General features: G+C 41.9%; 1 protein-coding gene across 1 annotated transcript in view; it reads left to right on the forward strand.

Moving 5' to 3' along the window:
• The window catches only part of ADAMTS17 (ADAM metallopeptidase with thrombospondin type 1 motif 17), a 199538-nt gene extending 177481 nt beyond the window's left edge, over positions 1-22057 (forward strand). The window contains exons 22-23 of the mRNA XM_075044993.1: positions 14082-14259; positions 17447-22057. Of these exons, the coding sequence (XP_074901094.1) occupies positions 14082-14259; positions 17447-17598 (330 nt within the window). The 3' untranslated portion in view covers positions 17599-22057. The remainder of the gene's footprint in view (positions 1-14081; positions 14260-17446) is intronic.
• The last annotated feature ends 5898 nt before the right edge of the window (positions 22058-27955 follow it).

The following is a 27955-nucleotide window of genomic DNA, read 5'->3' on the forward strand; positions in this document are numbered from 1 at the left end:
ATCACAGAATGTTTAGAGTATTGAACTTTATTTTATTCATAACCTGGCACACAGAGTCCATGCAAGCTGGCCAAAACAAACAGTTCCCGTGTGTTAACAGGTGGAATAACATTATTTATTTATTTGTGGAATTTTAAAACATTTTGGCATGCAAATTGACCCGGATTCTCTTTATAGGGAGGAATATGAAATAATTGTGTAATCACATTATATGGATTGAAATTCAGTATTGTATGAATGGTTCCAATCTGATAAAGATATTGGCTCACTGCTAGAAAGGCTGCAATCATACATTGGTCACAGTAAATAGTGTTGTTGATGGATTTACTGTCTGCATGTGAGCAGGAGAGGATCAGTGCAAAATCACTTGTTATTTGCAATTCTTAACTCAGGATCAGGGTCCTCCCTGTGCAGAAGGGCACAAAAGCTTATGTGCTGCATATGTGGCCTGCTTCTGTCTGCAGAGAGCTTGTGCCAACTCTCTGCTTCCCAGGAATTTCACCCTGTGTGAGTCCAGCAGGATGTTCTTGGACTTAGATGTGGTTTATAATGAGCATTTAAAATTCTAGACATATTGGTTAATTCTGACTGGACGCTTCGGTCGCACAATTAGATTCTTATTCTCTGAGTAGAGGGGTAAACAGAAGACACCACTGGATTGCTAGAAAAGGATATGGTAGATACAGTTCTTTGAAGAAAATGTATTGTCCCTGAAACCCAGATAGCTGAAATGTTTGGTGTGGAATTCAATTCTTCGCAAATCCTGAGCAAAGTATTTTCATCATGAGGATCCAGAAGCTTTATTGCAGGGCTTAGACTTGGGAGGAGAGCTTTTACAGCTATCAACAACTCCTCTTTGGTGTTCTCCAGCTTAAAACAGTTCCTCCTTTAAGGAGAAACACAGAGTCTGTAGCAGTTAGATTATAGTGAACTCTTTAAAATTCATACTTCCAGGGCAAAATTCCATTGTAAAACATTTGTTCCCAGTGCTGTAAAAATCGCTGTGAGAGATCTTTGTGCTGACTAAGATGGAAACTTTTTCTATTACTACAAATTGATCTCAGAACAAGCAACAAATTTTTGCAATTAATGCCTTGTACATTTGTTATTTATTGTTAAGAGTCATCAGGGAAGCAAGATTTAACTAACAGTAGTAATTATCACAGATTAAAATAAGGGGCTTTGATGCTTTATGTGCAAACAGTTTGCATGGTGACTTGGCCTCCAATCCTGAATTTCCCAAACCAAGATCATTTGAAGATACCAGGAAGCCATGTAAGAAAGAGGCAAAACCTCATTAAAAAGTCAAGTCCAACTTGTAAATAGAACAGGCCATTTGGGTGGTAATGACAGACTGTTATTTTTATACATGAATACATGGACTCTGCATGAGAAGACAGATCACTTCCTAAGGAGCTCCCAGCCCTATATAAATAACTTACCTCGTGTCTGACAGCAATGACTGTGGTTATCCTATATCAGATCTTGGATCCTGTTGCATTCAGAAGGTGCAAGAGTGGGGTGGGCAGCGGTAAAATCTCCAAATCTGTGCCAAGCAGGTTGTGGTTTTATGTTCTCAGACCCTGGATCCACTTCTATGTAGAAGAGGTGAGGGCTGGGGGCATGGCCATGCTGATCTTCAACCTGCACCTACCAGGCAATACCTTGTCCACTGGCCTTAGTAATGGCTCTGCAGCCATTGACTGTCCATGCTCTGAAGAAGAGGAATTTTATTCCGTTTTCTGTCAGGTTTATTTGCAGATGGTCCTTGCTGCGTATTATAGCTGTGGAAAGCATTTGGAGCTAATTGAGCAGATTCAGCAAGCAGTCTTGGCTGTGAAATTTGTGTGTTCCCAATGTACGTGCAGCATACTTCAAGTGTTGCATGAGGAACTATCTAGTTCACTTTGCAAACACATAGGGCCAGGTCTGTAAAGTTATTTTAAATGTCTTTGAGGTTACCTTTGTTAGTCCAGTGCTTGAGATTAACAGACTGTGTACCATAATTCTAAAGACAGAGTATTGTTCTGTTACTAGGAACCATGTGTAACCTCCATTACCACTGCTATTAAACTTGCAACTTCTCTGCACTACTGCAACTTCTCTTTTAAACCCCTTATCTTAAACGGATATAATAATTTTTAGCATTTAACACCAATGCAGCATTATGAGTTACATAACTAAACTGTTACTGGCCCAAAAGTCTTTGAACCTAGTTGAAAGATAGATAGCACAGTAAGAGACCCACTGAAGGTATTATCCTGAAATAATTTTTTATTGTCGCCTGGATTCTTCAGAATTGCAATTCATTATAACATCCTTTTTAATATATGATGCAATATACAAATGGGAATCCAAGCCATCTCCTATTCAATCGTTTCTTCCAAAAGGAAATTCCACATCCAGTTTGCATTCAGTTAAGGAAATAAATATCTCATACACTCTTTCTACTTTGAAATAGTTCCTCCTTGTTTGAAATCTGAGCTGTTAAATGTTCTAGCACTCAAAGCATTTTTACATTTTTGTTGTAGTTGTGCTAGTCAAAAGAACAAATATAAGTTGTTCAGTTTCCCAACATTTGCCTCAGACTCCTAGGCTGCTGAAAATATGCCTCTTGATGCTTCAGCAAGACAGTAGTTCATTCTTTCATGATTAATTGTATTTTGCTGACAAACTTTATGTCAAGGATTACATTCCTGTGAAGAATGCGGGCAGCTAGTGAACAGAATGTGTCTTTATGTATGTGTCTCTCTGGAAAGCTTAGCAGGACACACAGCCTGAGTCTGTACTGTTCGCGTGCTCTAGGCTGCACTTGAAGGGAGCAGCTGCAGGACTCTGACTTTGTGTAGAAGTCTACCTTGACTCATGTGGTCGAAAACATATGTCCCAAATGATGTGGGGGTGCGCTGCTGGCCTGCTGCAGGGAGATACAGGCTTAATGTATTGGCTAGCTATGGTGGTGACAACGATCAGTTGTGCTTGAAGGTGAACAGCACTAGGGACTACTTTTTAGCTACCCAAGGCTCCCGCCATGTCCTAAGCTCTCTCCCCTTCTACTCTAGTAATAATGTAGCAGGGAATGCATTCAGGTGCATAGGTACAGGCCAAGGCTGTATTTTTCGAGTTCCTTTTCTCCAGTTGGCTTTGGGACTCTTCTAGGGTATAACTGAAGAGGCAAGATTATATAGCAGGAGCAATTCTCTGCAAGATTTTTATGGATTTTTCTCCATTTCCAGTTTTACTTAATTGTTTCACTATTTTATGTGCCTCAACATAGTCTATTTCTGTCCTGTGACTGAAGTACTGTATTTCGAGCCGATAGCACAGAATGGTTCATGGTTCCCAGTTTCATTTTTTTGACTATTCTCCTTTTAACTGGTATTATATCAAGGAAGGTAGAATTACAAGCAAGATACACTAGCTCCATCATTAGTGCTGAAATTCACAAGGGTGCATTTTCAGCTTTGTGGGTATAAGTTTAAACATGCAACTTCTGTCCCTCAGGCAACAGTTTAGCTCGTTAACCTATTATATTACATAGCCCAATGAAAAGATTTTTAGAAGAAGAAAGATACATAGAAGCCTTGTAATATATTGGCTTTGCCGTATTTTTTTTCACAGTTACAGTAGGTGCTCTGTAAATACTAAGGCCTATATTAATCTCGGATAACCCAATGTAAATCCAGGGTAACTGTCCTTCATTCTTCCCCATTGGCCACAAGCCAAGGATCTTACTCAGCACAGTGTGTTAGATATCAGTCTCCCTTACATTAGTGTAAATCCAGATTAACTGACCAGTTAATTTAATGCAGGCTTATGCCAATGCCATGCAGATCAGCATCTGACCTGACAGACAGTACAAGATCTTTGGGTCTTCTGTAGGAACCATCACAGATTCATGCTCTCAGGTGAAAACAGAAATATATGATATGTCAAGCTGGGTTTCAACTAGGAGAGAAAGTAGAGGAGAAATCTTTTTCTACCACTTTACATCTCATATAACCACCTGGTACAACTTTCATGAACTCAGAAAGATTGTACACTCTAGAAACTGGAAAGCACTAGCTTGGCAAAGTGTGATGTTAAACAATATTCTTGTTGCCAAATAGTGTCAGTAGCAATAAAGCACATCTGAAAAATTACCTATAGCCACCTGCCCTCCCTGGACATCAAGAGTTGCCAATTTCTTTACAGTATGTTGCTCAGCCTATGAAATGCTGGCTATGGGTTCTCATCCCAGGAGAATATTAACAATAGGGAGGAAAAAAATCTAATTTCCTATAACAAAAATACTGGGTTTGTGCCAGACATTGAGGTGTTTCATACCAAAGATCAGCAGTCATTCATCACAATGGGTGGTAACAAGGAGTTTGTAATTGCAAATTAATTGTTTTGGCAGGATTATAGTAGGTTGTATTCTCTAAGAGATAAAACCCCTAGCCTTGCAGTATACCAAAAAAACATGTTGGGGTTGGGGTTGGGGTTTGGTTTGGGTTTGGGTTTTTTTCAAAAAAACACTGTACAATCTTCCAGTGCCAGGAAGGCATGTTTACTGAGTTCCAAATGTTTGTGAACATCAACAAAATCCTCTATATGCCTCACTTTTAATGATTAATTCATATTACATGATAAGAAGAGTAAATCAAGGACAGCTGTGGTTTGAGAGGTATATTCAAAGATGTTATAAATATAGAAGAAAACTGTCCTTTGTTCTAACTTTCATTACAAATTCATGGCTTGACCTGCCATCTGTTTATGATAAACTATGGACAACTTGTTAATTCTTCATAAAGATCATAACCAAGTTAATCTTCTTCTACCTTGGAGAAAATAACTTTTCTTGTTGAATTGAGAGAAAACTCCGTGGGAGGAATGGTGGCTTAAAACTGCAGTCGCACATCGCAACTGACAGACCCTTTTGTGCTGCTTATTCACTTTGGCTCAGCAAACAGCTTCAGGATTTATGGCTGCTCGTGTGCATTCAGCACCATACCTAGGAACCAATGTTAGAAGATTGTCTACAGGCCTCACTGTTGCAAATCAGTTGTTCTCCAGAAAGTGATACAGCTGGATGTGACAGTAGAAGACCCAACAAGCTTCAGTATTCAAACACTCTGCTTCTTTGGTCCTAGGCATGAACCAGGAGCCAGAGTATCACAGTGTCCTAAACCTAACTACTGCCCCTATGGACTGCTCTAAGTTGTACTGCTAGTTGTGGTTCCCCACGGTTTGTTCCTCTGGCACATGATCACTGATGTGCAAACCACAGCCTTTCTTGCCAACAGCTTATCTCAAAATACCCCATGCTACAGAGGAGAGCAAATGGCCCAAAATTGGTTATATCAGCCAGGGACACTCCTCAATTTGGGAAAGTTGTTGCCAGTATCCTAGTAAAAATTTCATGCAGCCCTTTAGAAAGGAAGATGGAAAGCCATTGCTCTGCATTTCTGAAGTAGAATGGTACCCTTCTGAGTTGTGATGAGTTAAAAACATCACTTTTAATTTAACCTTCATTGAGAAAATGCATGGAATAGAATAGATCTCTGTGTGAGAGAAAGCTAGTGTTTGTTGTAAAAAGGAGAAAACACGCCTCTCTTCTGCTGCAGTGAAATCAGTTTTGTTTATAGTACTATGGGCCAAATCACTGATGCACCAAAATCAATGGCCAACTCCCAGTGACTTCAGTGAGCTAAAGATTTCAGCATAAAATGAAGAATTCTGGCACATGGCTTGCAGTCTACATATGACAGAGCTCCAAGGCTATTGGTTATTTTTTTTTTGTCATCTTCACTGTCAGTGCAGGGTGTGCTGGAGTTTTCTCTGTTCCCTTTATGATTTTATTCCACAAGGAGACATGAGGGGAGACATCTCTGTGTTCCTGCTGCCATTTCACAAATCTCTCACCTTGGCTGCTTAAAGCCCAGCCCAAGGTCCTTCTGCTGCCTTGTACCACCAAGTAGAACTGATTGCTCTGTTGTGGACAAACTTAGAAATATAGTTTTCATACCTCCACTGGAAACACACAGTTTAGGAAAGAAGGGAAAGTTCATATGAGTTCAGCTCGTGTTATTAACTACAGACTCCTGTATGATCATGGGTCCATCACTTAATTGAATTCACATCACTGAGTCCTAGCCATCTGACAGTTAGGTGCTGTGTTTGAGCTAGTTGTTAGGCTCTGTTTAGTCATTGCAAGACAGGCAGCTCCAGGTAATAGTTTTATCTCCTTTTCTTAGTAAAGGCTGAATTGCCCTTTGAAGCCGTGATGTCTCTCTGCTAACTGCGAAGAGAACATAAACAGAGCTAGTTTAGTAAGGTGAATCCCACCCCTTTTGCTCTTGGATTCTCTGTCCCCTCATCTGTGAAACGTCTTTAGGTCAGAGGTGTAAATATTGTATAATGGCACTAAAACAAGGTTGAGCCTCTATCTAGACTTGTGCTAACTGCCAGCCCCGGTCGATGCAGCTGTAGTTAGAAACCTAGGCATGGAAAGTGAAGAGATGCCGACTACAATGCTGGCTGGCTATGTCATTTCCCTGGGGACTGTAAGCTACAGAAACCAAGTCCTTCTCACACCTTTGAGGCAATGGCTGCTCCTTATTTGCACAGCTCATCTCTGCTGGAGTTTCTGGGAACATCCATAGTACAAATTATTTTGATGGTTCCTTAGTGAAGGAGAATGTACTACAAAAAGACCATATTCATCAGAGTTTTGTTTGAAGTGGAGCACGTTCTGTCACAGTGTTATTGTCTCATGTTCCAATGCAGCCTCCAGTGATCCTATTAATTGGAAGAATAACTTTTCCTTTTTGATACTTTTTATTTAAAAGCCTGGTTCATTAAGTGCATTTTTTTTGAAGGAGAATTAAAGCCTCCCACCAAGATCAGTGGATTGGAAATAGAATTCCATCGTGACTTTTTTACTCTTTTTTTAATGTGAAAAAGAAGAAAGCATGAAAGACAAGCCTGTTCAAATCTCAGCATTCTTTTTCTCTGAGTTACTCTGAGATGTTACAGTGTCTAGGATCATGTTTTTAAAAATACGAACAGCAGGTAATTCACCATTTAAAGTTTGTACTACTCATCTGAAGAGAGTTTTGCCCCTCAAATCCTTACAGCACGCAATATGTATCACTAGCAGGGACTGCTATAATTTTGCAGTCTTTTCAATAACCTTTTGAGATTTATGATGACTACCGAGGCATTAAGGTGACAATCTTCCAGAACATCTTTAAAGAGCAATTAGAATCAGCCTGCTGGTGATCCCTTGTTTGACTGTGCAAAGAGGTGAAATACAGTGTTAGTTCAGCATCATACATTTCAAAGCTGAGTAGCTCCTTGCCTAGAGAATGCTCAGGCAGGACTGAGATGACAGAGATGAGCAGCCTCTTGCTGAAGTTAAGTAATCCTAATGGAGTCCTTAGTTTAATTACTTTTTTAAATAAATTGCATTTAGGTAGCATTGATCATTAACTGATGAAGAACTAAAATATGTGTTCAGTGGAGCTTCCGTTCCCAAGATATTCTTTCAGGCTAACATCTGCAACAGGAGTCAGTGTAGGGCTATAGCTCACGTAGCCCATAAAAACATTGCTCAGCATAAGTAGCACACACTGCTGTAGAAGCAGTGTAAATTCTCAAGCAGTCAGCCTGAGGTGAGTTATGTGATCCCATGGTTACATAGTTGTCCATTACTATCTAATTTACTTAAAATTAGCTTGATTATGCCTTTTACATAAGGTGTTTTTCAGCATCATTTCCTTGCAGTTTTTCAGGTGGAATAAGCTAGGGAATATTTCCACGTTGTACCTGCCACAGGTCAAAACATTGCACACGCGCTATAGGTGGCGTGCTAGAATATGGTACTCTATAGGCAATACCATACCTTTTCACATCTGTGCTTGATCCTGTTCTTGAAATCCAGTTTGAAAGCTTGTGAGAAGTAAATCCTGCCTGATTGGTATAAAGAATTAAATGACATTTCCTCATTAGCATGCACCTGGGCTGCATTGTACAAGTACTTAGGGGCACTGTCACTATCCAGAATATTCATGTATTCAGCTCTTAATCTCTGAACTCTCTGTACACAATGGAACTTTTCAGAATAGCAAAGCCAAGCTTAATTATGCAGTGAGACATGCTGGATGTACTGGTCAGGTCTTGTTCCTTAGGGTCATGCAGTTTGAAAGCACAGCTGTAGGCAGTTTGCAAAGATTGCTTCTCTCTTTTCCTTCTAAGATACTGTCACATCAGCCATGAGCATTTTCTGCTATAATTTATTGTTTCTTCCCATACTGAAGGGTATACATTTTTTCTTGACTAAATTAAACAAATCAGTCATTTCACAAAAGTTTCCAAATGAAAGATGGTTGTAAGCAAGACCAGATATGTTCTCTTTACAGACTGGGGTTCAAAAAGAAGAAAAAAAGAAAAAAAAAGAAAGAAAGAAAAGAAAATAACAAGGAAGCCTGAAAAACAGCTTACATTTTGCTTTGGGCTAATTAGATCTTATCGGTGAAAAGACAGAGATTTCTTTCTTTAGCATGATGCCATGGTCAAAGTTGACCTGGTGTTTATGAAAGCATATTGCATGCTGCTTTTCAGCTATAACTATAGAGTTTAAATTAGTGATACTCATAAAAAGCCTGATGTTAGGGTGTGTGGAGCACTGACTTTCAGAGCACACACATGTATACTATTAAGGTCTCAGGAATGGAGCAATCACAGGACATTTGTCATTCATCTCTGATGCCGTGTTAGAATGTTATTAATAGGAATTTGTCTTGCTTTCTTTCTGACTTTCATAGAGGCAAGAAATAAGACCCCTGGGGGGAAAAACACCCTACCCCATCCTAGCGCCTTGAAATACTTGAACTCTAAAGTCAGTAAAGCACAACTCTATCTCTGAATATTGGAGCTTTAGCCATAGTGTTATCCTTGGCTTCGGCAACTTTCAGCAAATTGGGGACAAACCAGTATTTTTAAACATCAGATGACTGCAGTCTGATTAATAAAGAAAAAAAAAATCTTCCCTTCAGCTTAGTTATAACAGTCATCTTGAACTATATCTCCCTCCAACAGATCAGCCTTCTAATATTGGAGTACGTTCAGGATTGGCTGAAGGGATGCTATGACCTTTCTGCTAGAAAAAACAAGTCTCTTACAAAAAAGACAAATATCTATCTCTCAGAGGCTAGAAAAGTGACATTTTTAAAGGTGACGTGTGGTCTGAATGCATCCCTGCCTAGTAGGCAGCCCTCAGCTAAGCCATAAGCAATGCTTCATTATCCCATTCAGTCCTGAACAGATCACAGCCTGTCCTCTGTAGTGGTAAACCTGTACCTTTTTCTGTCGCCATTAAGCCTCAACACAGGGATTCTCTGGACTGGTCTGTCTTATGCATTCCTCCAGCTGCCCAACAGCAGCCCTGCCCTGGCTTCATTCATTCTTATTCCTCTGTCTTTCTCTGGATATCTTTTGCAGATCAGGAGTTGAAGTCCCTGACTGATCTCAGCACTTACTGTAAATTCATTCTATTTTAATACCTAATATTCTCCTGAGGCATTTGCTTTCAAAGCAATTAGACATCTGTCAGCACCTTTGGTAGATTTCAAGCTTTCGTATCAGTATCCTAAGGTGGAAATAGCATTCCAGTTGAAAAATCATAGCTTGGTCTTAAGGTTGGAGTTTTTCAGTGAGTAAATCTTCTTTAAGCTGATGAATGCAGCTGCTGCCTTGACAATTTGTGAGTTTATTTCCTTCTGGATATCCCCACTGGCTTGCATGTTACTGCCAAAGAATGTCAATGGAGGCATTTTTGTATTCCTTTTGCCTTCTCAAGCAGTGTTTGAACTGGGAGTTACAAGGGCTCTCATTAGGTTTGCTTTTTGTAACTGTTCATTAAACCCCTCTTTTTTACAGTGCTGAACAATCCTTTGATCTTTGCATGTGGGTGGATTTCCAATTTACAATGGCTGTATTGTCAGTTTAGTGCATTATGGTTAAACTACATGAATTTTGCATATGCATTTTTCTGATAGTGGTATCACTGGCAATGCCTGGTGGAAGGAAAAAAACACTTCTTTGTTTGACACCAGCATCTCTATTCAACCACTTGTCGAAGTCCCCAGCTTCCTAGAGTAGGCAAGTTGCTTGTGGGTTTTCTCTCAGTACTTGCATAGTAGCTCAGGTGGCAGGCAGAGATCGATACACCTCCGAACCAGGTTCCAAAACCAGTCCTCCACATTCACAGATCACTTTACTCCATCATACATCAAAACATTTGTGTTTCTTGAGAGTTACACCAACACTTGTAAAGGCTTTTCCAATTTTGACAGTATATTTGTTACTACCAGTGTTAGAACTCAATATTTGCCCAAAAAGTCCAGTGTCCAATCAACCGCATTTTAAATATGATCAGCGCAGTTAGACTGTGCAGCGCTGGAGCCTCCCAGCGTTCTGCACAGTGGGACTGTACCAGCTCTACAGAAGCTGGATCAAGTGCTGGGCTGTAATGCTACTTTTACCCCTGCAGCCCAGGGCACACACTGCCACAAGCGAGATGCTCTCTCTGGCAGCTGTTGGCTGCCTGGAAATTCTTCTGTTTGCAGAAGGCCACAGCACCTTTCCTTACTCAGACTCCTCATGACCTGTGTCCAAGTCTGAGCATCCTGTATCAGAGGGCACAGAGTGAATCTAGCCCTGAAAACTGTTCTGTGGATATGCTCACTTGCTCTATAAGTATTTGGGAACAGAGAGACTGTAGCAGTGCATTTAGCTGTCCAGAGTAGGAGGGAAGGTATTTATGGGAATTTGCTGTTCAGTTGGAATTTGATTTTTATGCCTCTTTTAATGATGTCCTCTTTTCATAGTGCAGCATGAGTAACAATTCCCCCTTTGTATGTATTTTGTATCTATTCCTATTTCCTATTGAAATTCCTAGGAAAGAGACTATCCAAGTACAGAGTTGAAAATTTCGTCTTAAAATAAGCCAGATGTCCAACCTTCCTTTAGCTGCCAAGCCCAAAAGAGTTCAAGAAAGATGTTAAAATCTGTCTTCCTGGCTGTGAAAAACTAATTGCATAGCATAGGTGATGATCCCAGTCTCCCAGGAGAAGGAATAAAACTGCTTCGGGCAAAAACTCTGCTGTTATTTGTCTAAGGATTGGAGTTGGCAGTGTCTGTGGAAAAAGTTTCATTGCTTGCCCTCCTTGCTGGTTAACAAATGCAGAGACAGGAACACAGACAAAGGTAGGTGAGTGTTTGTATGTTGGTATCTGAAAACCTTATTCACCTTATGAGAAAAATGCTTTTTTCTTTCTTTCTTTCTGCGCCCCCCACTCCCCCTTCCCCCCTCCGTTAAGAGCATTCATAAGCACAGGGAGCGCCTAAAAGCCAGAGACAGAGGTTTCAGACTCACTATGTTACAATCATGTGAAGGAACCCCATGGCCTGGATGAGTTATTTTATGCCTGAGTGGTAACAGCTATTCTGTTTGTAAAATGGATGTACAATTCACTCCCCTTGCAAAGGATTTTGTGAGGATTAAGATTAGTAAAGCACTCTGAAGACTGAAAGTGCCATTGAAATCCTGAGGATTAGAGGTTGCATATGACTAGTGAAGTGGAAGGGCCTAATAGTTGCATTTATCAGGATAAAAATTGTTAACTTTAAATCCAAATGTAATGGCCATGCCTGACTGGCCTCCAGACTGGTAGAAATCACTGAAGGCACACAGTGCTGGGGAAGAGCAGAGGGACACCAAAGACTAATGTAATACCTAGATCTCACTGCAGAAGCTCAAGTTATGAAGGGGGTTTAAATAAAGGACTTAAATGATTGCTTTTTGGAAGAGCTCACTGTAGGGCATACAAAGGAAGGGCTCATTCAGCATCATCCTAAATACCATAACCATGGTTGAGGTATTAATAGGCAGTGACCAAATTTTGATGTAAATTCAACCTTTGAAAATCTAAGTGCAAACAAATCTGTCGTAAACTAGTGTGTTGACCCTAAATTGAAATAAGAAGGATGTAAAGGGAAAAAACCCCAACAATTATTTATTATAAAAAAAAAAAAAAGAAGTTCCAAAATATATGTACAATTTTAATATAGTACAACTGCTACCTTCAGAATACAATAATCAGGTCGTGGAGGGGGCTGCATAGCTGGAAACACAGAGGTAAGCTGCACACCAGGATGGCTTAATGGCAAAGTACAGAAGGGATCTGAGCCAGAGATTGTTCTGAATGGAGAAATTCAGTCCTAGAGAAAGGCACTAGGAATAAATAGGCTAATAGGAATAAAGAGCAGGTGAAATATAGGGGGAAAATTAAGAGAAAAGCAAATACAAATTCAGTAAGTACACCAAATACAAGAAACCTGTTTAATAAAGTCATTAATGTGAGTGACTAAAGAAGAAAATTAGATAAACAGTCTATGTTATTTTTGACAACAGGCTTCACTGATCCTACAAGTCCTCCTACCCAGAAATAAATTGTTCACATTGTGTAAACGTATTTCTGCACTGGATTGTCTGAAGCAGGACTACATCAGACCTATTTTACGTGATCCTGTTCATCTGAGGCCATTTTTTCTCAGGCCTTTTAGTGATCCACATGGGAAGGAAAAGCTCCCTGTGCTCTACCCAGAACAAAGCTATACTTCTTGTATCAGATGGTCTTTGAGAAGCAGCAGGGGTTTCTTGTGATACTTCCAGAACAAAATGACCACAGCTTTGCTCTGCTCTCCCCCATAGATGGGGGAGGTGGAGGCCTACATATATTCCATATGTTCTTTTGCCCCTACGTCCTAGCCTTACAAGCATCCACACTGCATAGATATCCTTCATATTTGGACTTCAGTCCAGCCCAATGGTGCTCATCTTTTGAGCTTCTTCAATGATTGGCATGCTGTTTCTAAGAAGTAACACTCTGAGGCGATAGTGTTTTTGAGGGAGAGAGCTCCATTGCACTGACTTTGTTCAGAAACAGCAGAGGACAGAAAACATGATCTTTTTGACATCATCCTAATTATATCTCCTGAGTTTTCCCCCACCTCCTCCTCTCCCCCATCGTTTGCTTGTGTGTGGCTTTAGCAGAAGTAGGAATGTTACCAAAGTCCTGCAACCCATTGTTTCTTTATTTTAAATACAAGGTTCTTTTATTAACTCCAGCTGGTGCACCTCACTGTGCTCACTGTGTTTGCTTTATTAAAATTGAACAGCGTGCAAGTAGGACATTGTAAATCACAAGTGACTGGGCCAGAGGAAGAGGGAGGGAGGGGTAGGGACTCCAACTGTATGACAACAAAGAGAGCGTATAAACAGGCTGGGCCTCCTGGCTAATAGAAGCCAAAACTCGTGGAGTACAATTTGCAATTGCTCCCAGGAGGACAGACAAGTGCCAGACAGTTAGCAGGGATAGATGAGAGTGAATACTTGAATACCTGATGTGTTCTCTCGTATACTGGAACAGAGCTTCTCTAGAAGCCTGGGCATGCAGTAGGAGCTGCCTGCCTCTGCTGTAATCCTTGGTTTTATCTTATATCAGTGCCTGGCAGTGGTCATCTTGTCTGTGGAGGAAGCCTTGTTAGGCCATCCAAGTCTTGGAGAGGGCCTTTAAACCAAGACAACCAGTACTACTGGGTCCCTCATGGAGAGGGAGGTGGAAGCTGCTCGTCCATAATTAAGCAGTATACGTTTTCCAACTTTGCCTCTTTGTGGCTGGTGGAAGGAATTGCATCTCTGCCTGCTTGAATGTCATGGGCATCCACAGGGGCAGTCAGCGTAGATGGACTCGGAGCAAGTTCAGACAGAAAGACAACAGCTTCCTTCCCTGTGCCAGGACAGTTCCTCTGCTCATAGTACTCCCTGAAGCTGCAAAATCGTCATGTACAAATGCAACAGCTGTATGAAGGGTCCCTCGCTGACACAATGACCCTGTTGTTGAGTCCATAGCACCATAGTGAGCTGCCAGTATGCTGCACACTTCAGCTCTGGCAGTGATTTTTCTGGTGTATGTGTGTATGCGATTTGGAAGCCACTCTGCTTGGACCATATCTCACTGCCTTCTCTTCTCCAGTGCTCCTCAACCTGTGGGAAAGGCCTCCAGTCACGCGTGGTCCAGTGTATGCACAAAGTCACCGGGCGCCATGGCAATGAGTGCCCTGTCCTGTCCAAGCCAGCAGCCTACAGGCAGTGCCACCAAGAGGTCTGCAATGAGAAGATAAACGTCAACACAATTACCTCGCCCAGACTTGGTAAGTGAAGAGGTGTTGGGGGAAAGATGCCATCTGTGAAGGACCAGACAAAGCCCAGGGTCCCAGTGTGCCCAGCGTGATAAAAGTGGGGCTTTAGAGGATTGCCCAGGGCCAGAAATTAGGAGAAGGCCCCCCCAGTCAGGCTCTAGACTGAAGGTCTAGTGTGGATAGGTCCTCTCTTATCCATTGATCCCTGCCTCAGGCTTTGCCTAAGCTGGAGTGCTCAGCAGTGGATAGACCTGAGAGACCAACAGGAGCACACAAATGGTGGGTAATTGACTGACACAGAGGTGGGGGAGCTGACAGGCATATCTTTCTCCATCACAAACACCTTCAACACCCCGCTTTTGCTACAGTGAGTGTAAAGTATGATAATTTATTCATCCATGCCCCAAGAAAAGTACATGACCTTGAAAAGTAGAGCATCACAGGGGTTTTTTTCCTTTTCATTTGCTGCCATGGGGATGTGGTTTGATGAATTGATTTGCCCAGTGAGGCAAGAGAGCATCCAGCTTCTTTCCATGAACCCTTTGATTTTCTGCCACTGTCCTTCTCACCCCACCTGCATCTCCTGTGTACCTTGCTGAAATGAGAATATGGTGATAAGCCATCTGTCTCCCAAAACACCTTAACACTGTATGTAAGAAATGTCTCTAGTTAAGAATGCTTCTGTTAATACAAAATTGTGGGAATCCATGATTTTCCATGTCATATTTGCTCTGTTTATAAGGGGATAAAAGTATATTTTTCCAAACTTCAGCCCTGTGTGTTCAGCCACAGCTCCAAGAACCAAGCTGGTTTCTTTGCATTTCACACATCGTCACTAGTAAGATGAAGTTAAACTGAGCCATCAGCTATACTGACACAGCCTCATCCGTGCCTCAGTACAAGAGGCTGGGTTGTAAACAATGCTGCTAAGAGCTTACCAGAAAGAACAGCCTCCACCCTCTCAGCAGAGCTAGTCTTGTAGGCTAAGAAGCCTCTAATACATGTGAAAAGGCAGAGCTGCTAAGTAATAGAGAACCATTTTCTAATAGCATTGTCCAGTATTAAATAACACTTAAACTAGGACTGGACTTGAAGCTTCTGAACTGAAATGTGTTTCCCAAAAGTTTAACAGATGTTTAAAAGAATATTGGAAATTTTATCCTTGCAAATGCAGACATACTGAGGAGCTTCTAACCTCTTTTGTTTAAGAACATATGAGAGTACTTCCCAGATATTTTAGCACTAAGAGCATAGTGAAAGGAAAACATTTCATTTGAAAAGTAAGCCCTTGATACACTGATGAGACAAGAAATCCATCCTAATTCACATTTTAGGACAAAGCAATAAAAAAGTCACGTGTTTAGAAGACTGAGGCGGCTCAAGTTCCTGCTGAAAGTAATCTGCAAGTAATTTGGGATGCTTTTGTTTCTCAACCGGGCTTGGAATCACCAGGGCCAGAAACAATGATATTTGATATTAGCAGAAAGATATGTCATTGAGTGTTTTGCTCTTCCTACTTATACACAATTCGCATTCAATTATCTTTAAACAAGATTTTCTGTTTTCTGAAATGGAAATCTCACCAAAAGAAATTATACAGAAAAAAAATTTCAGTAGTCTACAAAACCCATGCTGCCTTATCCCCACTCCAGAATGTTTTTCATCCCAGGTAACATTTTCAGAAGTATCTAAGTGTGGAATTCACCTCACCTGACTTTTACATCTGTGTCCAGTGTCCCTCAGTGGAGACACATTCGGAGGGGGTTTTTTCTGTCCCTCAGACACCTGACCCACATCACTTCCTCAACATGCTTTCTGTCTTACTTCACAACGTATGAGGGACCTTGGACCTCTAAAATATTACACTCCTAGCTTTGTTTGTGGCTCAGTGTCTTTCTATTATATAAAGTCTCTTATCTCAGATTTATAAGGTCTATCTCAGGTGTTCTTGCAAGATGTGTAATTTGTTCAGCTACATCATGTTTTCTATGCCTGGTTGGAACCATAGCTAGTGGGGAGTGCTGCAGATCTAACCCTCTCAAAAAGCCCCTCCACTGCTGGCAGACTCAGAAATAGCTCTACCCTCCCACTGTCTAGGATGGTGACTTCCACTCTATTTTTTTCTCACAATAAGGTTTTTTTTAAATTGGCTTCATGTTCCTTTTTTTTTCTGGGACAGCGCAACTTCATTTCGTCAGATTCTGTCAAACTTTTGCTTCTTGTCCAACTGAACAAAGCTTCAGTGAAACATTCCTACCAGTTTTGCTGCCATTGTTTTCTGGTGCTTGGCACTGAGACTCACAGCTAAATACAGGATAAGACCCTTTCCTGGTTTCATCCAGCAGAGATGAGGAACAAGGGACTCAAGATGCTGCTGGGTCAGCACCTTTTAATGTTCTTTAATCAGACCATTTTTTCCCAAGCTTAGAGGCCACAATATTTGTTTAGAAGATTTTCCAGTCATCACAGAATTTGTAAGAATGCTACATACAATTTATAAATCACATACCGTAAAAAGCACTCACTATACGTGTGCATTTTTATCCAGTGTACAGTTTTGCTACCATTACTTTTTTATAAAAGCACATATGACCCTTTAATGATATTGTCAACAGATTCAGCAACAGTGTCTTTCCCCCCTGTACAAACCTTTTGTCAGTCTGAGGGAGCTTCTGCTGTCCACCCCCCCTAATAGTTAATTGTTGTCCTACTGTTTTTACTACACTAAGAAGTATTATTTTTTACTTCCTATTAATTTATCTTTACATCCATCAAATTGGGTTTGATTGTGCTCCTCTGTAAAAATGTTTTCCACCAAGAGGATGATGGCCACTGCTGAAAATGTGCCTTAGCAAAGCACTCTCCCTGGGAGCACACAGCTTCCCATTGACTGCTGTGCCGTGTTCATGGACTTAAATCTAGGCCAATGCTTTAGGCATTTTGTTCATCTAGGCCTATTTGTCACTGAGACAAAATAGGTACAATGTGAGGAGGCTTGCGCTCCCCAGTCATGTCCAGCTGCACCCTTGCAGTGAGCATTTCTAAGAGCCTGATATTTTGGTAGAAAGATCATCATCTGATCTCCAGTGCTAACAGCAAGATCGGCCCTTTCTTCCCTCATATGCAGTGATTTTGATCACACCTGCAATGCTGTTCTCTGGCTAATCTGCTAGTTTCTCCTTTCTTTTCTTGTCCAAAGCTGCTCTCACGTACAAGTGCACAGGCGACCAGTGGACAGTGTACTGCAGGGTGATCCGGGAGAAGAATCTGTGCCAAGACATGCGGTGGTATCAGCGCTGTTGCCAGACTTGCAGAGACTTTTATGCAAACAAGATGCAGCAGAAGAGTTAATGAACCTGTGCTACTTCTTAGAGTATTACAGCTATTTGTATGTAAATCACGGACTAGTAGGTCTGAGTACTGGAACTTCATGAGTTGCTACAATGTGGTGGATTCCAAAGCATACCTAATAAGACTTGAAACTAATTCTGCAGACTGGATACCAAAGTAATCCACTCATCCACCTTAAAAAAACAAACAGAAAGAGTCATCTCAAGGAGCCAATCATTTTATCGTATTTTGACATCCTTACATTTTTCATTAATACTTTTTACTTTAATATATTAAATCACCAGCCACTGGATGGCTTGCTACCATTAAAGAAAAGGACAAGAGTTGCAAAGTGATTACATTGACTAAGGCTATGGGTACCTCCATGAAGGAAGGCCTCTGGCAAAATAATTCAGCAAAGGTAGAGACATTACTTAATCTTTTAATCTTGGCTTTCATCTGATGTTTTCAATTCCCAACAGTTATCCCATTGTGGAGTGGGCTTGGAGGGACACACATAAATGAAAGGCTTAATTTAAAGAGAGGATTTGCTGTAAAAGCTTATGAAAACTGATAGCAGAGGATGGACATCTCTGAAATTCCTGCAGAAAACTCAGTACAATTATATCCAACATTCCAAGTCATATTTTTTTAGAGCAACTAATAGGGACTGCTCTTCTTTCTAATTTTAAAAAACAATCCTCTCTCCCTTTTCCCCAGAATAATATTGTTTCTTTTATGAAACTTAATTTTTCTCTGAGCTTAATGAAATGGAAGCTTACTAACAGCAGTAGATAGTTATTTTTAAGCAAGAACCATTTACATGAGATGGGAGAAGCCAGAAATCATTTCATCCAGTAGAGCTCACTGAGGGATTGCTTGGCCTAATCTCTCTCCAGTTTTTACAAGTCAATCAGATAATGAGACTGAATGTTGGTTTTTTTTAAGAGGACCGTGAAACTGGATAGGGTTGGTACAGAAACAGGATTTGGAACAACCTTTGTGTGAAGGATGGAGTGGAGAGCAGAAGAGGTGTTTCCTATCACTTGGCTCTTGTATACATCTGAGGTTATGTAGCCTTTTGAGTCAAAAGTAGTCAGGGATCCAAGACATTCAAAGTGTAATCTTGAGCTTGTTGAAGCCCTAAGGCTAAGACTTCCATTGCCTTCAGTAAGGGTTAGGATTTTGCTCACTGTATTTTAATGCTTCCTGTCTTACTTTTGTGGTGCTATCAGGTTTGGTGCTATCATATTGGTGCTATCAGAGCACTTAGCAAGTGCTGCATATATGATACTCTCTTCCATGTCTCTGCACTTTAAACCAAACTCCTCTCTGAGATGTGAGACTTGAAACAGGAGCTCTACCCAGGGCAGAGTTTGTCCCCTCCGTTAGTCCTACAGATCAATGTCTCCCTATCATATATTGCTCCAACATGTATCATTTCCCTTGCCAGGGTCCAAGGTCAGTTGTGCAGTAGTTAAATTACAGCCCACTCTTCATGATATGAACAGAGCCGTTTGGATGAATTACAGCTTTGTACTCGCTCTAGAACTGCGTGTTACTGTTTTATTCTTTGGAGATGAGTGCAGAACTAAGCCCAGCTACTACCCCCAGCCCCTGGGCCAGTCTGAATTTCCAGCTCACACCTGTCCTCAAGTTGTCTTTGTTGCTGTTGTCTCATTTTTTTGAATGCAAGGAGGGATAAAGACTCTTAGTACCTAACAAATCTTTAAACCAACTTTTTTCTTCCTTATTACAATCCTTTCAGTATCCAGGACCTCACTGGAATAACTCATTGGTTATTTTATTAGGGGCTAAGTTTTACAAGCACAAGGAGCTAATGTTCATCAGCAGACTAATACTGTGTGGGCTTCACATTCTCATCTGTGCTTATTAGTGCAAATGAGCGTATGTGCACACAAGAGCTGGCCTGTATGCACAATGGCACATTTGCACACAATTTTTTCTCAAGTGCCTGTCTCAAACAGATCTGCTTTCCAATGCCTCAGATGATTTTCTCTATCAGGGAAATGATTCCAACTTGTTTTTTGTTATACTGGGTGTTCTTTTGGCATCTTAAAGTCAGGATCAGACCTCCTTCTGTTATCCCCACCCTGTAGCCCAAACGCTGATGTTCTGTAACTATTTAGCAAGTAATCAATGGAAAATGTTGCTGGCAGGGGCGACAGGGAAGATTTAGGCAATACCACAGTGATGTTCAGTTAGGCAAATTAATAGGTAGATGAACTGCTAATGAGAAAGTTCCAAGAGATCAGACAAAGCCCAGAGGACCTGATTTATATTGGTAATTCACAGTGGTAGTTTCCCCCCTTGCCTGCTATCATACCCTGCAGTAACACATCTCTGCCTGTACATCAGGGCTGTGAGCGTCCTTGCTGCCTCCCTACCACCACAGCCACCTACAGCAGTTTGGTTGAGATAGGTCCCCTTACATCCTTCACTTGGTTTGGAGTTTCCCATTTTTCTTTTAATGGACAACATTAGCACATGAAGTGGCCTGGCCCAATGAACACCACCCCCTTGATGATCATTTTTGGCATTACCAACAGTCCTGTTGGGCTGTTGAAGAATTTGCCATCGGGCTTCTCTGTTATCTTGGAAGAATAGCATGTGCATTTATTATGAATGGGAATCAAAGGTGCTTTTAATTAGCAGGGGTCATTTTTCCTTCCAGTGCTGATCTGTCATCCTCTCTAGGCAAAAGGTGGGCTCCTAGAAAGGTGCATAGGAGAGGAAGGATTTTAATTCTTATGTTTTTCACTAATAATTCACTACTGGCCCCTGTCCAGAACAGGATACTAGGCTAGTTAGACCTGTGGCCTCTCCCAGTATGCTAGGTCCTGGACTTCAAAGGATGCTTGGGTCCAATTTCTGGGTTCTACATAAGGAAACATGAATTTACAAGGAATTCTTTCGAATGTCTGAGCACTGAAAAAAACACCTCACTTGCTCCCACAGCCCACAGAATAGCGTGCATCAACCTTTTTTTTTTAATAATCAGAAACCAACATTAATTAAAAACTGATGGCACAACACAGCTCCATTTTATTACATTCTCTTACTTCATATGGTGACAACCTTCCCATTTTATAATAGCCAGAAAAATAATAATAATAAAAAAGTTTAACTCTGCTCAATACTCCTGCACTTCTGTTTTGTATCATTTTATAGGAGCTTTACTATGAATTTACAGCTATGCTCTGCCCTCAGTTACTACATACTGGTGAAAAGCAAGCTGTTTGTTTCAGTGTATCTATGACAATACTTTTTTTAGTTGTTCGTAAGAGATTGACGCTCTTTTGATTACAGTGGTGGTATTTCCATATTGTAAACAATACTCTGTACTGTTACTAAAGTACTGTACATTTCTAGTTGCACAATTGCGTTATTGAGTGTAGATTCTCACTATCTCATGTATGGTGCTATTTTTTGTTGGTGGAAAAGAATCTTAGCAGTCGATTATTGCTTGATATTTTATTATAATACAGGGATATATTCTCCATGGCAATAATATCATTTAAGTTTTTCATTACAGAGTGAAATGTATATATTTTTCCATTAGCTAATTTGCATATGTACTGTATCCATGGTAATTTTCTTTTTGGTGCTGGTTATAAATAGAAAAGATAAAAACAGTCAAACTGAATGGAACCAGTTGTAAATGAAAACAAAAAAAAAGAAGAGAGGATCGTTCCATTTTGAAAAAATTGAGTATGTTGAATAATAAATTTATTTTTTCCATAACAACTTTAATAAGGTTTCTGAACTTGAAAAAAAAAACAAAGCAAACCAAATAGCTAACATGAAAATTAAAAGAAAGGAGTGAAGCTCTACGTAGTACATTATGTATCTGTCTAATACTGGACTGAGACTAGGATTCGGTTAAGTATAGGCCATCTGTTTGATAGCTGTGGTAGGTGTAAAAGGTCATTTGTCAGTAAAATTCTGGCATCTCAGAGTTCCCAGTGTGCTAACTAATCAAGAAATTATGGGTCTTGTCCCGGTCGCATTGCAAAATAAATCACAGGGAATGTTAATACCTGATTAATGCCTTGCAAGGCCTGTGGTCAGTGACACAACAGTAGAAAATGCCTGTCTGGAAAAAGTGAGCCAGGCTCCGTTTGGGGTATTGCTGTGTATGCCTGAGCAGGCTGCAGGGAAACTAAAGCATGGTGGGGGCGGGGGGACACGACATTTTGCAAGTGCTTTTGAGAAAGGTTGCTTTCAATGTATGTCGGAGCTGAGATAAGTGGCAGCTTGCTGTATGTTTAATGGTGGCTGCTCCACAGGCGCAACCTGATAATGAAGACTGCTGAGCATGTGGAAATTTATACTGGAGCAAAACTGTCCCATCCATTGGAAAGGTATCTACATAACCTAGCTGCACACTTCCCTGGTGTGAAATAAACAGAATTACTTCAGTGCCAAGTGTTTTGGATGTCTTTGTTGTAGGCACTAGCCAGAATCTTTGTACTATTTAACTCCCCCCTCAGCATGGTGAAGATGTTTTTTGCAGACAGCTGCACACAGATAACCTGTAGGATCCTCTCCCATCCTGTTGTACAAAGATGCCATCACCGGTATCCATATTCCATACTTGATAAAAGGACACTTCTTGGAGATAGGAGCAGCACCTTTCTAAAGCAGCCTTAAAAACAAAACGAAGTATGGCTGATGTGAGAGTCCGCCTCCTAAAATGATTTCCAGGAATGGAGTTTATATTTATATTAAAAATAGAGCTCATTTACTGATCTCACGCTGGCTTCTTGGTGATGGCACAACACTGATAGGCTTCCTAGTCTTCAGAGGAGATACCAGCCCAGCTGCCATCATAGATATGACTGTTAACAGCAGCAAAATTGTAGAAACTCCATCCAAGTGTTGCTGTATATTAACACATCATCGTGTTTGTGTATTGCCTGGAGTCAACATATGATTGCAATTGTTGACCTGTTTAAACAATAAAACATAGCTATAAGCCTTTGGAAGCCAAAAGGCTTTACATTAAGCTGGGATATGGCAATGGGTGGGAGGGGTGTAAGGAATGCTGTCATACATTTGGCTTGAAGTTTTCCTGGTATGTGCCAATATCTCTTCTATAAATCCAGTAGGCTTATATACTTAGTTTGCCTATTTTGCATGTAGCAGTTTGCTGTTTTTCTCTTATTCCTAATCCCCACCTTCTAACCATGAAACCAAATGATTTGAAGCCATTGTCCTTCCCTGTGATCTCGGTTGTCTTTTTATTTAAGACACCTCAGCCAAGATCATTAAAGGCAGGTGGGGTCAGATGGCTCTGGTGCTCTGACATAAAAGTACCAGGAAGAAAGTACAATCTCTCCCCAGCTGCTTGGAGCTCAGTTCTGCCTCCACCAACTCCACCTGTTTCCTTCAGTCTCTTGCAAGTCCTGCTATACACGGCAGCCTTAGCTGCCTCTTGGTCCTTTGCAGCAAGCTGGCAGGACCCTGCTTTCTCTGGAAGGACATTTCTTTCCAAAAATCTCAATATGGATCACCTTACCCTGGCATCAGCCCCAGGCATCACCCAGAGTACTGCTGTTGGAGGACTTTGCTCTGTTGGTAGACTGAAAACCACGTGTTCCTTTGTGCTTTCTCCAACTCTGCATGGTCCATTGGGAAAGGTATGTTTTCTTCTTATTGAAGAGTGTTGGCACAAACACCAATATGCTGTGGAGTTTCAAGCAGAGAAGAACAGTGCTGGATGCAGTCATGTTCAATGCACTCACACTTCTGATGGTGTAAGAAAAGAAGCCCTGGTAACCTCCTTGCTGGCAAGTTACTGGCTTCACTTGTTGTCCTGCTGCTGTATGAATATAGTGCACCCAGAAACAGGCAGGCTGTGGGAACTGCTCCTGAACTGCGTTTCTTCTTCAGGTACTTGGACCTGCGCTGAACATGTTTGGTAATACTTCTCCATAACACTTGCACTTCAGCATCCTTCTGTTTATCTTGATTTGAAGGCAGGTCAGTAAGAAGACAGGAGTTCCTCAAATGCTGCTAATGCACAAAGACCAGTTATCTTTTCTGTATGCATTTTTTTTGTCCTTTTATCATGTCTCTGGCTTCTCTTCACAGTCTTTAGAAATGGGTTGGTCTTCCTGGAGAGACACTTTCCAACAACGTAACTGCCTTGGACAAGCAGGACTGAAGCATCTTCACTTTGGATGGGAAGAATTATCTGTTTATAAAAGGAGAGTTTAAATGAGAGAGTATATAAGCAGAGGGGGACCACAAACTCCCCTTAGTAGTAACTACCCAGAAGGTAATCGGAGAGTCTCCAAAGCTGACCTCCATGTGTCTTGCATCACCTCGTCTCCTTTCATGCCACTTTCATGTGACAGACCCCACAAAGAATGCCTGGAGGCTGCACTGTACCACATTTATTATTTTGTCAGAGCTGCCGTGTCTGCCAAATAGTGGCCAGACACTCAGACAGACTTTCCCAATTAGCAGAGTCCTGCAGCTGATGTCTGGGGCTTGCATATGTGTTCCCTGCATGTTACCACAGCTAAGACGCTGGCTGGGTCCACATGCCCTGGGGTAGGTATCCACCTTGGCCGCTGGGCTGGAGAGGAGCAGCTGGGCTTTCTTGAAAGTTGTGGTTTCCCTCGGCTCCTCTTGTTTGACTGTGAAAGGCTCCTGTTTGAGTGTTTCATCCTTTCATCCCTCTGTGGCCAGGGTGGAGCTGGAGCCTCCAGTGTGACTTGTCTGGGTCATGTCACAGGCCTTGGCATCCACCTCGAGAGAGAGCAACTCTGCATGCTCACCATGGTGGAACCTACAGGACATCGGCGTGTGGGGCCAGCTCCTGGCACAACTCAGTCTTCAGGTGAGCCCTTGCATCCTCAGTGTCTCCAGCCTCTCCCGAGCCTCAGGGGAGTAGCAGTCTCAGTGTAACTCCATAGATGCTTGCTTTGTCCTTCCTCCTCCATTTCCCACAGACACACTTTGTGGCCTTGCCCTCTCTGCATGATCTTTGTCCTTTTCCCCTCCTGTTCTGCTTGCAGCTGCTTTGTCCCCCACAAACTTGCTTTGCACCCACCAGAAAATTCACCGCCTTTGCTGTCTAAATACCTTCCCTCATCTGCTCAAGTGCATTTAATCTCCTCTCTCAGCCCTCTGAAGAAAAATATTTTTCTCATTGTACTCCTGCAGTAGCCTTATGACTCCCCTCAGTGTTGCTTTCTGGGTGGTTTTTATTCTGAGGCCTTTTATAATGATTCAATGTTCTTTGTGCAATGGCACTTTGAATCTACACCCAGACATGTGGATGCTGGAAGGGCATGCCCGATGAAATGGTCCTTCTCTCAAGAGCTTGCAGACCACAGGTGGTCCTGGGGAAAAGGCAGATTCCCAAAGCAGCTAGCTGGGGTTATTGGCAGCAGCAATCTGACAAGTCATGGAGATGAGCATAGGCCGCTTCTGAATCGAGTGAGTGAGCCTGTACTGCGGTTACTGCACTGGCAGAGGAGGGAAAGGGATATTCCCCACTGGTTTTCTATCCTCAGACACATTTTGTGCTATTGGAAGTAGCAAAGAGTAAAATTCACATCGCTTCAGAGATGCCCCTTACAGAAACTGGGCTGCAAGATCCAGCCCCAAGCCTGGATACTGCTCAAAATGTTGGCTGGCAGAGAGGGAAATGCTCATTTGTTCAGCAGGAGGAGAGCGCTGGTAGCATGCCAGTCTGTACGGCTGGCTCTGCTACCCCGAAAAACATCAGCTGTTGAAAGATCACTGACAGTTTCTGTAAGGTCACTGCATACTACAACATCATTGTGCAGCCATCCTGGAGACAGGCAGAGAAACTATTCAGACTGTTGATGAATCAGTGAAAAAGGGGTGTCCTCTAACAGGATCTTTAGGTTGCACAAAGATCAGTGCAGCCACGGCTTGGCCAGCAAAGCCAGACAAGCCATTCTTGGGTTTGTTTTTTTTTTCATTTTCTTGGAAAAGACATTATTTGAACATTTTGCAGCTTCCATGTATTTCCCCAGCTCTGTATTTTTCCCCTTGATTTTGTCTCTAATGGCAAAAGACCCAACCAGACTGCAGCTTTGTTTGGCACCAAACTTTCCTCCTGAGATGATTGCACAAGAGGTCTTTTATCACTTTGGTGGCTCTGAGCCAGAGCTGCTTGTGGTGGAAGTCGCTGGGACTGTAACCCTGGGCTGTCGTGGGACAAGAGTCAAGCTTGGGCTGTCAGCAAGGCGAGTTGCAGCAGTTGGAGCCCCTGCCAGGACACGTCAGTACTTCTGACCGTGCTTCCCCCAGTGCTGCTCTCATTAAAGAAAAGGTATGAAATCCACATCTAGACTGAATTAGTCCTTTAAAAAAATTAAGTGTTGTTTAAAATATAAATCCTGTCCACAATCATGGTCTAATTCCTTAGGAAATCACTATAAATTGAACCTCCCCTGCTCCCCACTGCCTAGTAACAACATATCACATCTTGGTTTTCTCACAGAGCTGATTCACCTTCTGTGCCACTTGCACTGTGTTGGCTTCAGCTCCATCCCCTCTGCTTTATGCCCAGGTTTGTGTCAAGGAAGGAGGGTCCTGCTGAACTACCAGACCGCTGGTGTCTTCAGCCGCTTTTGCTCATGGCTTCATCCCCTCATCATTTCACAACAGTGGCCAACAATACCTTGAGGACAGGACTGTGACACTGAGACCAAGAAATGCTGTTAGTCACATTTCCCAGAGGGTAAGGAAGGTTCCAGCTGGGTTTTTTTTTCCCAACCATGTTTTGCTGAAGAAACAATTTTAAAGGGGAAAAAGAAAAACCACATTATTGTGTAAGCAAGATCGAAAACAGCTTTCTGTGTGTTTGCAGGTATTTATGTGCCATTCTCTCTGCAATGTTATTAGCAACAACATTCCCTGTGTCTGGCAGACTATTAAGTACGGATGGTTTTGCAACAGCTGTGGGCACAGTACCTTCCTTTGCAAGCAGTGCCTTTTCCCTTGCTGTCCCCATGGCTCAGTTTATTTGTATGCAAGGCAACTGTGAGGTTATGAAGGCTTTCCATCAGCTGTACAAACTCACAACAGAATCAGCTCTGTGTGTGTGTCTTTCTGAGAATTACAGCTTTTGGGTAATAGGCTCTTGGGCAGCTCCTATGAGAGATCTGGTCTTTCTTATGTATCTCTTCTAGAGGAACTGCTGCCTATGCTTATACTATAAACTGTGGAGTATCTGTAGCCATATGTATAAGAGAGAAAAAGCATATATGCTTGCTTGTTTTCCAGCCTCCCCATAGAATGGTTCTAAAAGCAGAAGTATCTTTCACTGTGGAAAAAATTGACAAAAACATCCTCTTATTCGTCAAAATTTTCTCAGATGTTTTTCAGGGTATTGCTAAGATCTGCCAGTCTTCTCTCCTTTCCTCCCCTGCCTTACCCCAAATACTTCCATTTTTGACTAAAAAATCTTAAGTTTGGGATTTTTTTGACCAACGATGTCAGCCAAAACCCAGGGTCCTTTCTCTAATTTTTCCACTTAATTTTTAAACTATCTTCTGGCAAAACAGAAATATTGTTTTGATGGAAAATTTTCAACCAGCTCTGCTCATTAGCTTCTGCCAACAGTCATACAGGCAGAACAGTGCATCTTGCAAGAGAGGAGACTGTCCAAAGGGCCGAACGTGAGGCAGGCGATGACTAACGCTTCTCTCCCCAGCTCTGTGCCCCAGCCAGCATTGTGCTCTTTTGCAGGCCTCAGCCCTTAATGAGAGCCATCTTTCTAGAGATGTTTCCAGCCTAAATCTCTCTTGGCAAGTCAGCTCAGTAATTCAGGTACTTTGCCAGGTTAAAGGAAGATGTGGGTGGCACAGAAGGATCTCCTCTGACCGAAGGACCACAGGACTCAGAGGAGCCATGTTGTGCATCTCTTACCCTGTGTTGACTAATATTTGGATCGCTCCAGGCAAGTACCAGTTCACAGGGAAGGGTGGGGAGATGGGGCTAGTCCAGCTCACTTTAAAAGCAAGCTTCAGTGCGCTGTTGTTTCACGGACATGTTTAGATACACCAGCAACTGAGCCATGCACAGCCATGAGCAGTCTCCATGTAACCCTGAGGACCTCCAAGAACAAGATCCTAAAGTGGCTGATGGGCTGAAATGACACCAACCACATCACTGCTGTGTATCTATTCCCCATCTGTCCATGGGGAAGGCATTTTTCACACTGAATCTGGAGCGTGGATTCAAGGGGAGTCCAGCTCATCTCATTTCCTGGGTTCCTGTGCTGAACTGGGAGACAAAGAAGGAAGATGTTCTTGCAGAGTGGGGCAGAAGCCAAATTTCAGTGTTTGGCCTCTGCAGCCAAAGGAGC

Source organism: Buteo buteo, chromosome 13 (genome assembly GCF_964188355.1).
Source record: "Buteo buteo chromosome 13, bButBut1.hap1.1, whole genome shotgun sequence".
Classification (NCBI taxonomy): domain Eukaryota; kingdom Metazoa; phylum Chordata; class Aves; order Accipitriformes; family Accipitridae; genus Buteo; species Buteo buteo.